We start from the raw sequence: 14,692 nt of genomic DNA on the forward strand, positions 1-14,692 counted from the left end.
CTGTCATGTGATTGGGACGGAAAGGATGCCTCTACCGCATGACCAGCTGATAAAAGGATTTATGACGGGGTTACATAACTCTGCATTCCTGAATGAGCTCTGACACATTCCTCAGAGAGCGTCTGCCAGCGTCTGTAGCCAGGTGTCAACATCAATATCCGGGAGGAGATTACAATATGCGGCTCGGAGGGGGGTGACCGAAAGAGTGAGATGTGATAAATGTGACCGGGACGGGCCAGAGGAGCTGTGTGTCGGACCTCTGCCCGGGTCGTGTAAAAAGTTCAACAGGAAGTAGCCTACTGAAAAGTGATAAGGCAGCGTCGTTCATTACATTCACATGTACTTCCAGCAAATAGATAACAAATTTGCTAATGTGTTCGTATCAACATCGGTTCCAATAAATATTAGTGCATACTTATACACAGTATCAAATACCACGGTGAAATACCAATGCTGCCAGAATAGGGATGAAAAGATTACAGATTTGTCTGTCATGGTTTGTCAGACTGACTACCTAATATCTTGTGTCAATAAAGTAAACTGAAGCTTTCAGTGTAACCTACTCTTGTAAAACACTACATGTTGTTCTGCTGCTGTAGGCTAGTCATAGTCATGCATATAGCGTTTAATTTCACTTTCATTTTTGTATTGAAAGAAGAGAGAGGCACACTATCAATGGAGAAAAAGTGTGAGTGTGTGTGTGTGAGAGAGAGAGATTGAGAAAGAATAATAATGATTTCAGTGTGTAAGCCTATCAGGACTTTATGAACATGTTAATATTTTAACAATTACCGTGATAATACTGATAACCGTGGTAATTTTGGTCACTATAATCTAGGGATGTGCGCAGCGACTATTTTCACTGACAACTATTTTCACTGACTAGACGGTGGTTTTGTAACCGATTACACGACTAGTCTAAAAACAGGATTTCCAAGTTTCTACAACAAGTGCTATTTAGAAAAATTGAGGATGTTTCTCAAACTCTGCAAGCTAAGATGCATGACTATTCTTGATGTTTCCCAACCACTCAGCGGCAGCCAATTTGCACGCGTTGCGCAGGGCTGTCACACACTCTCCTTTGTTTGACAGTGCAAAACAGTAGTTCAGCCTGTCCTTACAGCTTATTACTTAGCAAAGATATCAATGTGATTTATTTTGTTTAATTGAAGAAGAGAAGGCTAGCCTATAGCCTGTTATGTTTCAGTAGACTAGACTAAAACTAGATTTCACATAAAGACCGCGGATGTCATAGAGGGCAATAATTACGTTCGAAGGCAAATTTATTCAAACATCGGTCCACAGAGAATGATGCAAATAATAAAGTGAAAGAAATAATAGCCTACCGTGCAAAAAATAGCCTAGACGAATTGTACATTTATTAAAGTGTTACATATTATGTTTTATATGGACCTGCGTCTGCAATAAAGTTCCTCTATCTTTCTAACCAACATTCAGCAGAAGCCAATTTTCACTCGTTGCGCATCTCGGTTTGGCTATTTAAAACACAGGGTACTTTCTGACAGTTGGTTGGATGTATACTAGTATGTATAAACCTATGTTTTGCAAATGTAATGTTCTGCCTCCTTCAGAGTTCAACTCGGCAATTAGGCTGTGAAAGCGAGCGCGCCTCTTGGAATCTAGTCATAGCTCATTGTTGCACAGATTTCCGTCACGTCTTGACTTTCACAAACCAAATGATTAGGCTACATTAATTAATATGAGCACACTTTAGTGGCAATGTGCCGTGCACCCCTGATCATTGAATAGCATAAGTTAAATTACTATAATATTAAAGACCGCGGATGTCAGACGATAGGCTACGTATCGTCTGACATCCGCGGTCTTTAATATTATAGAGCCTATCGTCTGACATCCGCGATCTTTAATATTATAGTAATATTAGGCGCCAAATCCGGAGCTCCCATACAAAAGGAATGCAGCATAAACAATAGGGATTGCGCAGATGAATGAATGAGGTGACTAATTATTTGTCTTTTTATAAATATTTTTTAATTTTTATCTAATTCTATTATATTTTGTTTCATCGACTATTATTTCTTAAATGATTAGCAAAAGCTGCGCCGTTTAGTCGTTTAAACGACTAGTCACGCACATCCCTACTATAATCGTCATATGAAATGTTCATAGCGTTACATCCCTACGCCAGATGATACCAATACGACATATCACTGGAGGTTTCAGAAAGGTTGAATCCCAGCCATCCAAGGTGAAAGGTCGACCCCCGTCTCTAACCTCGGTGGAACATTCCAGAACCGGGCCGCTGATTCTCAGGAGAACTGCTTCTCCGCATCGTCAGGGTGGGCATGCAGGCCCGGGCTGGCAGCCAGCCGGTCAGCGCCACCGTCCCCGTCAGCCGCGTTGTTGTTGCCGCTGGCGGCCGAGCTCTTTTTCATCCTCGCGCCGCAGTGGCGGTCGTTGACGCTGGCCTCGGCCCGCGACAGCGTGCACATGCTGCTCTGGTTGCCGTGGCGCAAGCGCATGCCCCGCAGCTCCATCTCATCGTAGCGGGACACGCGCACGAACGGGCACCAGCGGAACACTCGCTTGAAGCCCGCTCGGAACCTGGACCGGCCCAATGGAGACATTGACGTGTTTGATGAGACAGGATATGTGCGGACTATCAGCTGAAACTCTCTGGAGATGCAGCATGCAGCACTTTGTTACAGTCAACATATGGGCTGTGTACTAGTTGGCGTGTGCGTGTGTGAGTGTGTTTGAGTGTGCTGCCTCGCAGGTGTGTGTTTGTATGTGTGTGTGTGTGTGTGTCCAAGGCATGATAGAGTTGTTGATTTATTAGTCAAGAACGGCATTCCATGTTCCATCTTCCGTCAAAATCTAGAAACACTCTTGTATCTCAATGTTCAAACTTCTCAACTACCATGTTCAAACGGTGCAATAGTGAATATGATGCCTTAATGTTACAGCTAACACACCAGTGTTGTTGATGTATGATGTAATTATTTTAGAAGCAGGATGTACGTTCGATCACAGTCTGGAAGAGGCAGTCTTTACCAAGGTTTTAAAATACCAACTGCTCAAATATGCAATTATACAGCTTGGGTACAATAGTAAATTGCTAATGTTTATATTTGAAAGTCTAATGTCCACAGACTAGTTGTAAGGGGCTTGCAGATAGGATGAATACCCAAGCCAAAAGCATTGGCAAATTTCTGTTTGATGCCTGTGGTGATTGGTAGTTGCCAAGCATGGAGGAGGTGCTGCTTCCTGTATACATAGACCGAGACGGGAGATTTATGTTGTTGAACTTCTCAAAGCGTGTGCATCTGTTATTATTCATGTTCAAGGATTTCTTGTCAAATGTGAACGCAAATAAAGATATTAAAACATTTGTGTGTGTGTGTGTGTGTGTAATGTGGGTGTGCGCAAGCGTGTACGTGTGTGAGTTGTTCCCCTACCTGCTGTTGAGGCAGCTGTAGATGATGGGGTTGTACATGGTGGAGCTCATGGCCAGCCACAGTACTGACAGGTAGACCTGCTGGATGGACTTCCACCTGTTCAGACCCTTGATGAGGCCCGTCACTATGAAGTAGATGTGGTATGGCAGCCAGCAGAGGGCAAAAGTCACCACCACAATGATCATCATCTTCACCACCTGCCACAGAAGGCAAGAGGCCATGAGTTGAGTATGTGTGTGTATGTCTGTCAGTGAGAGTCAGTGAATGTGTGTGTGGGTGAGAGAGAAAGAAAAGACAGGTTGGAGGGAGAGAGAGAGAGATAGAGAGAGAGAGAGAGACAGAGGGAGAGATAGGGAAAAGAGAGGCGGAAAATTATACATAGAAAAGGAGAAACAAGAGAATTAATTATGACTGCCTGTGAGGCTTTTAGGGAAGACCTTGAAAATGCTAGAGGTTAAAAAACGTCAAAGAGAATTAATGCAAGCAGCACAGCACTAAGTGTCCTTTTTGATCCTGTCTCTTAGATGAGGGTAGATTACAGCCACATCTGGGCCTTGTGTGGGATATAATACAGACACACACACACACACACTAGCTGGCGAAACTAGCAAACAACGTTTTACAAGCAATTCGTTTTACAAGCAACTAGCAAACAACACTACTAGCTAGCCAACTAGCTCACATTCTTACTGTCATTATTATTAGCTAGCATTAGCTACTGTTCTTATAGACCCTTTGCACCGCGCGTCATCAAATCGGAAGTCGGCCATGTTGGAGATACTGGGCTAAACAATGCAACCGAACCTGAACCGAACTCCGAACTGTTCCTGATTATCTCCTCAAAATGGTCAATTATTGTCATGTTTTGGGCTGTACTAATCGGTCGGACCGAGAAAACCATCTGGAGTACTTCAGATTTCCAAAAGTTATACAAAATCAGGGAGAAGAGTGCAAAAGATTGTCTGAGGAAAGGAGGCGTTTGTGGTTAGCCAAAATTAACCAGGATCTCAAGGGCAAGAATCTTGATAACATTCAAGTTTGTTCTGCACATTTCTTGTCAGGTAGGTGAAATATTAAGGAACTTAACTAATTTCAGAGTGTAATAGTATGCAAGCATATTGATATAGCCTAATAAGCTGCTGCATTCTTGGCTGAATATCTGATTCTAGTAGCTTGTCTACTGCACACATCACTAGCCTACCAGACTTAAATATTGCTAAAATATTGTTAAAATATAGCTTCAAAAGAGTGCTATATTTCTCATTTTTGTATTCCAGGTAAAAAGTCTGACCTGTACAAGAAGGATGACCCAGATTGGGTGCCATCTGTCCATATGAGAGGAAAGCCTTTTCCACAGAAACGTGTTAAAGCTCTGGCAGCACGCTACAAGCGTTGTGTGAATCGAACCCAGCAGAAACTGAAGGTTGATGCTGCTCATTCCTTGCTTAACCTTATGGACATACAAGCTGCTGATGATTCCACCACAAGTGATGTGTGCAGTACAAGGACTCAAACTGAAGTGACTGGTGATTTTATTGATTCTATGACCAGTGAACTTCAAAAACTGACAACGGAAAACATGCAGTTGCGTTCTGATGTGGAACAGTTGTCCTCTTCCTATGACCAAAGTGCATTTCTGGGTAAAGATGAAAAGGTTGCATTCTTCACTGGTCTACCAACATTCCAGGTTTTGTTAGCACTCTTTACATATATTAGTCCCCACCTACCTGTGAAGAAGTCACTTACTACATTCAAGGTGCTGATGTTGACATTAATGCGCCTTAGACTTAACCTTGAGGCATGCGGGCGCGCAGGGGAATAGGCTCTTTGCACAAGCTCCACTACTTCCGGAAATTCTACAGGCATATTTATTTCCTGTCCTATACCATTGGATGCCACACCTGATTAATCACTTCCATCCAATAGTGTAGGACAGGAAATAAGGATGCCTGTAGAATTTCAGGAAGTAGTGGAGCTTGTGCAAAGAGCCTATTGCTCAATGCTCGCCGCCCGAGCGCCTCCACGCATATACGTTATTTTCATCATAGCCTACTGTAACTGTTATGTTGTATGATGCCGTCTAGAAATGACGTTTGGAGGTGATGGACAAACGTCAAATTCTGAAGTCTGCCAAGTGAGACCAGGTTGGTACACTTCATAGGATTCAATATCTTTTTTTCTAGACTAAACAGCCTTTGACAGCTGATACACACAGCCTCTTTAAAATAGCTGGTCTCTCTGGATGCCAATCAGAAATGTACACAGCAAGTTATGCTTCTAAAACTGAATAGAAAGTGGTGGTTGACAATAATTAATTTGATAACGACATATTATTGCACTGAAAGCACCTTCAATTAGGAGTGGAACATTGAGAGTTCAAGATAAAAATAGACTCTACAGATGGCTGGCACTGGCAGACTCGGTGTGGACCGCATACTGTGTGCTTTAGCCCAGATTGTGAGTGAGTGGGGCTGAAGAGACTCTCACACACTTCAGAAGCTAGATTTACACATAAATGGCATCAATAACCGTTCCCTTGGGCGCTGGTCCAAACCCTTGAGTGACAGTGGAACCACTGTTGCATTCAGCTGCCTCACAGTTCATTTGTTGAGAGAAGGTCACCTCAGGATGAATGAGGTTCACCTGGCTGCAACAGCCAGTGCACCTATGAAATAATGATGTGTTGATTTCAAGTCTTTTCAATCATTAATCATCTCTTCAATTCCATCGTGGCGCTAGTACCGCTGCAATTACTGTATGTGCACTTGTAGCCAAAGTCCAACTCAGAAGCTGCAACTTCCTGAACGCACCCACCCACTGATCAGTCTAGTATTCTAGTTAAAATGGTTTTGATTATGTTGAATTATGTTGTGCTGTTTCCCCACTAGGTGTTTTGACCAGAGACCATTGGCGTCGCAGCCATTGCAAGTAAGTATTGTAATATTGGACCCACCTGCTTTTACCATCATTTTCTACCCCCCCCCCCAGTATAATTATTGTGAGAACAAATTTTCATCAGCATATACCATTTTATTTTGTAATTATTTCCCTTGGAAAACATGTGTGTGAGATGAGACCCCCCCTGTTGTCTATGCTTGGTTTGCTCCACCTGCAGTGCATGCGCAAACTTCACACATTCTGCAGTCAGATAGCACTAGATGTAAGGAAGCATTCCCTCTTTCGTTAAGGATAACTTGGATGTAAGTCACTAGCCCCTGGTTAGCTACCATGTTATTTTTTTTAAATTAAGGGTACTTTTCTCAAATATCATCTTAAGATGCTGATGGTGATAGCCTAGTAATACTAGCCAGATACAGGTATCAAACCACATGTAAAAATGCACCAGAAGGCAGGAAATGGCATCTTTTCGCTCAAATATTTTCCCCAGATCCTCCTTCAAGGTGTCCCACCCACATTTATTTTGCTTCCCACACCCATGCCAGACACAGCTGTCTGGCAAGAGAAATAATACAGAAGTCATCACTCGACAGTTGGAGAGATTCATCATGCAGCTGGTGATCCGTCTTCATCAAACTAACAGTCATGCCTCTGTTGATTCTGCAGTGATTGCTTTCTGTTGAGCCAAGCAACAGCTCTGGATGAAAAACTAACAAAAAAAGACATCCAAACAAATATGCCTGTCAAAAGCAAGATTGTTTCCATAAAAAGAGAGAGAGGCCAGTGATGAAAAGACCAGAATTTAAATGGTACTAGTTTGTGTTCTCGTCAGCTGCCAGGAGCAGACGCTCAGAGATGGCTTCTCGGACCAGTGACCTGGACTATTAAAAAAAAATGAATGAGTGGGGAGCCTCCCCTGACAGTGCTTACATAAACTGGGCCTTATCTATATGTAAAAGTTGGGTCTCCAACCACCAACCTTCTGCACTGCGGATCTAAACCGTCAAACGAGCAGAGGACTTCTCTGAGGCCGCGGATTTTGGGACTTCTGAGTCACAGGCAGAGCTTACTCATCACACAGCCTCTGCTATGTCTGTTAAGAGTGGTCATCGATTTTCTCTTTGTGGCTCATCAGAAAAAAGCAAATTTAGGCCTACTCGTAAAATGCTTAACCACCTGCTTCCCTACCGATAGGTTCTCCATCTACGCATTATTATGATGTACATCATAACCGCAGAGGAAAGATGACCAAACAACACCTCTGGTATACCCTTGGGCACTTGTTAGTGTCTTGGCTCTCACAACTTTAACAAGGGGATTACAGTCTTATCTCCTTTAAGAGAGGTTTAATCCAGCCATGGGTCGTCTTGGCCACAACAAAAACAAATCCAGATTAGCCACCGGGCTGGAAATTGATCCTCCTCCAGGTAATTCATTTGGTGTTTCAAATTAGGTCTGTAATGGGGTAACTTTGTCTGAAGAGGATTGAAAATTGCAGCACTATCATCAAAATTAGCAACCCAGTTTAAAACTGACATAACGTTGTTAGATTTGAAAACCATAATTGTTTAGAGGACATTTTGAGCTACAAAGTATGCTACATTGTTATCACCAAACATTGTCTGGTGTTTTATCATATTTACGTTTTTAGTAAAAATTTGTGACGTGTGTTGCCCCAGAGATTGGCAGTTGAGTAAGCTATCACTGTAAAAGAAAATAATAATAACTTGATTCACTTTATATGTTGCCAAGTAGCCTACATGTTTTCATCTTTTCATTTTGAATTTAACTAAGATTGACTATTTTTATCAAAGGTTTTCTCAAGGATTGAGGCTAAGACAGTAATATGATGGAGGACGACATTGCAGGCAACAGTCACACTTCTGGCCTCCACTTTGAGAAAGGTGTTGGACGACACGTAAAACTTTAAGACTGTGCTCTCGGTCCATTTATGTTAAATTAATAGTCTGGGCTTTTATTTGCTTCAATCGCGGAACTCAATGCCCATTGAACGCCATTCAACAGCCGTCCGAATATGTGACCACACTGCCACTAACAGCACAATAAGTCAAACACTAACCAAATGTTTTATGGTGATTTGCCATCCTCTCACCTTTAAACCAAACACATTTATTTCTAGGATTGTTGCGGCAGTACTTCACATTTTGTACAGCTTTGATCTACTTGCCTGTCTCAAATGTGAGCATTCTGACTTTTGAGACTTCGGGATAAATAGAATAGCTCTAATATCAAACTATGTTCCATCTCTCAAGGTGTGCATAACAGCCACAAACAAACGCAGACACCAGGGCAACATGAGGATCGTGGGCCCGATTGCTTTGTGATGTTAGATGAAAGAAAATTCTCCCACAAGAGGACATGTTATTTCTTTTGTAAATGATTTCTTTGTTGGGTGTTCATTCAGCATAATTAAAGTACAGTATTAGGCTATTGATTATTGTGCTCCTGGTTTATAGTTTATAGAGTGCTTATTCTTAAAGGTACCCAATGTAGTTTTTGACCACTAGTATGCGCTCTAGAGCAAATTTGAGAAGGTGGTCCCTGAAAATCGTGTACTATGTCATTGCGTCAATACACGGAGCACATAATAGTGACATTTCACACATCTTTGTTTTCAAAACATTAGCTAAATATCATTTTGCGAATAACTTACAAGGTAGGAAAGACATTCAAGTGATTCAACATGTTTATTAGACTACAAGGAACCATATAATCGAGGAATTTCGAAATTAAACAAAGAACGGATTGTTTTGATTCACGTTTCGTTGGCCAAGTAGCATTGTCAGAATCTCTTCTCTGTTTGTTGGTGAAGTGACTGCATCTCTCACTAGCTCTACTACAGTATGATCATAATAAGCTCGCGATAAAGGCTATATCTTTTTAAAAGCTCGGTATCATTTAATGTCTCCAAAATATTGACATGATTAAAAAGTGGTTTGCCAGAGGCAGGCATGTTGGATCGCCTGCGAGCAGGTCTTAGCGACTTAGAAGTCCTTGAGTGACTCTATCTTCTCACAGATTTAGGATCTATTTTAGCTCTCAAACCCTTTGGGAAATACTCTTATCCCAAAAATGTAGAAGTCCTAAAAATATGAGTGACACGCCCATTGTTTTTCGGACCAACTTTTAGCATTAAAATGTTTTGTGAATACCAGCCCTGATAGCCTCGAGAAAACTTGGCAGTCAGCCATAGTGGAATGCACATGGCGAGGTCTATGTGGTCTCTTTATTAACGGCTACTGCAGCCGCATTAATCAGTCTAAACTACTGCCTGCCTGCACGCACACCCACACACACACGCATACACACACACGCGCGCACACACACACACACACACACACACACGGGCACGCACAACTATGGGCATCTGCTTGTGGAATGAACTCAACCGAGTGGCCGTCACATATCGGCTCCTCACTGCATTGCCTTTAAAGTGCCTGATCCTGGGTCACTCTCAGAACAAGATTAGGCTACCTGAAAATCTATCTGCAAATAATCAGAACGGATTGCTGGTTTTGCTTCAGAGTTTTGAATAATCCCAGATAATGACCTCTGTCATGTGGCTGTACGATATTTGTTCTGTTAATCCCACAGATTAAGTGAAGCGATAGATGTTCATCGTGCTAGTCATGACAGATTTAATCCCTGCGTAACCCAAACCCGCACCGTGGTTACCATGGCCAGGCATGCTCTAGAGCATGTCTGATGTGGCTGATGTAAGATTTCACTAGATAGAGTGCATTTTCATCTCAAAAAAATAAGTCGGCCCAGGGTGTCAAGCACATTTCAATCTCAATGGGGCTCCCCTGGTTCAGGAAAGGCAAAATGAAATAAAATGGTTTCCTTTGCGAACGGCAGATTAACATAGGAGGCAGGGCTGCTCACCTTCCTCTTGGCTCGGAGCTGTCCGTGGTAGTTGTCAGACGAGTCCCCCGGGATCTCCCCTCCCCAAAGCGTCAAGCCCACGATGGTGTAGGTGATGCCCATCACCACTAGGGGCAGCAGGTACACCAGCACCATCACTATGATGTGGTACCTGCGCGCACACAGTAAGTCAGTGACATATTTAGCTACTGTAGCACTGCGGCTTTCACTAAAGGCATTAGCATTACAGCATCTGGACATGATGAGAGGAGAAACACACGATGTGTAGCATGATTTATACCTGTGTAATAAAAAAAGTTTGTGGGTGTTGTGTGTGTGAACAGTGTCTTCCCCTCACATTAAGGAGTCGTCTGCGCGCCGGGGCCAGGCCACGTAGCAGAGCGTCCGGCGTGGCAGCCTGCGGAGGGTGGAGTAGAAGCAGAGAGGGAAGGCCAGCGCCACGGCCAGAGACCAGATGAACACGATGACCACCTTGGTGGCCGTGGCCGACAGATGGGGCTTAAGGGGGTGGATGATGGCCATGTACCTGCAGAGAAGAAGTCGGAAGGTCAAAGGGCATGAATGAAGGGTTTTGACTGGTGTCATTTTCTGCAGACATTGCTTTTGTATAGGGAAAACATCAATGTGTGTTCTCTCCAGCTGTCTTTGCAAGAGTTAGCTAGCTAGCAAGTTAATCATTATAAGATCATAGGAACTCTGTTTGGCATTTATTCTCTACCTCTCTGCAAATGAGAGTCTGGGTGAGCAAGGCTGGGGGAAACAACGCCATGAAATACGCTCCAAAAGAAATGCCCGGAATGTCTGGACCAATCATATGGATTGTAATTCAGAGAGGACACTTCCTAACACAGTCCAATTACAGATTGTAAATTTGTAATTGGATTGAAATTTTTTTTAATTTAACATCTTGCGCTTTAGAGAAAGAATTCCCCTGTACAACGTTTTAATGGTTTCTCATTTCAGACACCTTATCCTTAATTGGATCCAAAAATGGTGTTTGTTCAGCAGCTCAAAACTAACACCCCATTTCTTAAGATAAGAAAAGATAAAATGAGTTGTAGTAATGCCGGGGGGGGGGGGGGGGGGGTAGGCGTATTTTCAGTCCGTCCTAAATAATGTGCAAGTCTAAGTCTAACAAGGCCAGGTCCAGCCTGGCTTATGTGTGTTGGCTGGCTTGTTTCTGTGCGGGACTGGTAGGACGGTAATGTTTGATAAATAAAGATGGGTCTTGTCACCTGGACACATCAGTTCCAATGCTTCCAATGCTAATCCAGCACAATAAGAGCGGGATAGCTAGTTAGCTCATGGGCTCACAACAACTAGCAGCGGCTTCCATAACATTAATGGTAGCGGTCAGTGGCTAAAGCAATTACACTGATGATAACATAAAGTCATCCCCACCGGGAAGCTCGGTCTCCTGGGTGGGAGTCCAATGCTCTCACCACTACTCTACTTTGCAGTGGAGATCGGCAGGTGGGTTTTGGTGTCCTTCTTCCAGTCCCTAGTGTGGGTTGGGGTTAGAATATGGGTTGGGGTTGGGACAGGATCTGATCTATAAGGCAAGGGGTAAAGGTTGGAGTGAAAGGATGAACATGTGGAGGTTTGGGGTATAGTTCCATAAAGTCATCCCCACCGGGTCTTCAACCCCAGTCTCCAGGGTGAGAGTCAATGCTCTCACCACTACTCTACTTGTGCAGTGGAGATCGGCGGGTTGATTTTGGTGTCCTTCTTGATTTTGGTGTGCTGGGACTACTGCCTCTTGTGGTGCCAACAGAGAAATGCAGACCAACATTGTCTGCAGTAACAGAGGGAGGGAGGGAGGGAGTGATAACCGGACGAACGCTATACTAGGTGCGCTGGCTTACAGCCACGCACAAAAAAGCATCAATACATTAAGATAATTTCTCCATAACCACCTTAAGCTGTGCCAGTCAACAGTCAGTCTAATCACTGAAAATAAACCACATGTAGGCATAGAGCGACTGGTGCATCACATCCTATACAAAAATGAATTACTATAGGATTTGAAGTGTCCTACTCCTATTGTAATGAGGACTGTCTGTCTATACTGTAATGCAGTAGCGTACCGTGGGGTCTTCCACAGGGTCTTCTCCGACATTGTTACAGTATTACTCCCAATCTGTCTGAAATGCATACGGTGCAAATGCAAACGAATAAGGTTTGCCACTACAGCGCCGATTTGTAGCTTACACCCGTAGAAGCAACAGCCAGACATATTGATGGTATATAAAATACTAGTCTTTGCACTAAAATACGTCTGTCTCCCCCTGCTTCTGTTTCAAGAATGCGCGCGCATACATAGCTGGGTCTATAATGAACAAATATGACCCACGCTCTATTTTAACAAATGCTGGGTTTTGAAGCCTTATTTTGACGGCAAAGTGAATGGACCAGCAAAGGACTGGCATGAGCGAGCGGAATGCGACAACGGGACTGAGAAGGGCTACATTCCAACCAGACATTCCAGTGAAACCAGGTAGTCAAAATAACTTACCTGATATAAAATGGGCACCGCAAACGCAGGCATTTCTGATGATTTCCTCAGTCCAATCCGTACGCTTAATAATGGCGATTTTGTCTGTCTTCCTCTGCTACTGTTTCAAGAATGCGCGCGCATACTTGTGCTGACTAGGCTGTAAAAGGGTCTATAATTAACAAATATGACCCACGCTCATTACATAACTTCTACAACCTCCAGTGACAAAATGTATCACGGTACCTTGGTTTGTCCACACCAAGGATTGAACTCACAACCTTCGCGGTGATAGGTAGCACATTATCCACCCGGCCACCGCTGACCTGGGAAATCTGTGGAGTCTTTTTGTTTTGATGTTATGGGACCACTGCCTCTTGTGGTAGCAACATAGAACTGCAGGTCAACAACGCCAACAGGGACGGAGGAAGGGAGCGACAAAAAGGATTCCTTCTTCTTGGTGTGTCGGGTTACAGCCAACACACAAAAATAACACAGATGCCATAAAAATAACATAAATAGCATTAAGTGTGCGTTTTCCACTGCCATTGCATCAAAACTCTTATAAAGTAACCAAATAATAATACAAAGTTGTATAGTAGGTCTGTGTCTCCAAACTCACCTGTCAACTGCTATTGCTGTCATGGAGTAGATGCTTGCGAACACAGCAGTGACCGGAAAGAAGTTGTGGAACTTGCAGTAGGCTTCACCAAAGTACCACTCGCCGTGCGCCGCGTAAATGAAATTGATCAGTGTATTAAACGCGGCCATCGAAGCGTCGGAGAAAGCCAAGTTGAGCAATAAATAGTTCGTTACTGTTCTCATCCGCTTATGCGCCAAGATGATCCAGATCACGATCAAGTTTCCGAACACCGCCACAGCCAGTACGGAGCTGTAGGCGAGCGACCACAGCGCAATGCGCCATGGCGGCTGTATGAATTGATTGGTAAAGTTCCGTGGTGTATTGGATTCGTTGTGTGTCGCAGCCATTCCTCAAGTCTCTTCTGTCCAGATTAATTCTGTCCCTGATGGAGCAAGCCTCAAGGCGTTTCAGTTACAGGTTTTCCATAACGGAGTGAATGACAAAATATGTCTCCAGAGGGTTTCAGATTATGCACATTGGCAACAGTTTAACCAGAAACAATCGTGGAGAGAACTCTTTGGACAGTAACACCATCTCAGCTCATTTCACATCAGCGGGAGCTCACAGAACAATATCAACTGATTTGGATGGAGTATGGACATGAGTGGGCGCGCCTCCAACCCTGATCCCATCAACAACAGCGCGCACCACCGATCCACTTCCTCGTCTGCCAATAGAATGTATGCGTTGAATTATGAATACGCAGGGAACTGGACGAAGCTCCGCGCTGCCATCCTCACGGCACCAGGCAGCTATGTCGTCAACACAAATATGCACAGCATGGCACCGTTTGATACCGGGGTGGGCTTACTAAAAAGATTACTAAAACGATTAACGACATGTTTCTAGAAAAGCTGTCGTCCTGAATGTGCGCCACTCGCTTCGGGACCCATCTGGTTATTTGTATGGGCATGACGCATGTTGGCTAACAGTTCCCAGCAAATAAAACTCATAATTAGACCTCATAATTATTGAAACTCAATTTCCACATTGATGACTGTTGTGCACTGCAGCCTACTTTTTCAATATACCACGGTTGGGGTTTTTCTTCAATTCAAAAAATTTTTCAAAAATGAAAATAGTAACATTTTATTCACCATTTTGAATTAAACTCGGCTGCTGGTCTGGTCAGCCAGGACGTGGTGAAATGGGTGGTTGATGTTGTCTCTGTCTGGTCAGCCAGGACGTGGTGAAGAGGGTGGTTGATGTTGTCTCTGTCTGGTCAGCCAGGACGTGGTGAAGAGGGTGGTTGATGTTGTCTCTGTCTGGTCAGCCAGGACGTGGTGAAGAGGGTGTTTGATGTTGTCTCTG

General features: G+C 43.6%; 1 protein-coding gene across 1 annotated transcript; it reads right to left on the bottom strand.

The window, feature by feature from the left end:
- Window positions 1-2,291: 2,291 nt before the first annotated feature.
- Window positions 2,292-13,728, bottom strand: LOC311322439 (neuromedin-K receptor-like; the record flags this gene model as incomplete). The annotated part of the gene is made up of 5 exons (XM_084454504.1): window positions 2,292-2,586; window positions 3,441-3,637; window positions 10,245-10,395; window positions 10,582-10,770; window positions 13,361-13,728. 5 exons carry the CDS (start codon window positions 13,726-13,728, stop codon window positions 2,292-2,294), a joined length of 1,200 nt encoding a protein of 399 aa, XP_084310630.1.
- Between the last annotated feature and the right edge of the window lie 964 nt (window positions 13,729-14,692).

The sequence above is a fragment of the Borostomias antarcticus genome (assembly GCF_949987555.1).
Source record: "Borostomias antarcticus genome assembly, chromosome: 20".
NCBI classification, from domain to species: domain Eukaryota; kingdom Metazoa; phylum Chordata; class Actinopteri; order Stomiiformes; family Stomiidae; genus Borostomias; species Borostomias antarcticus.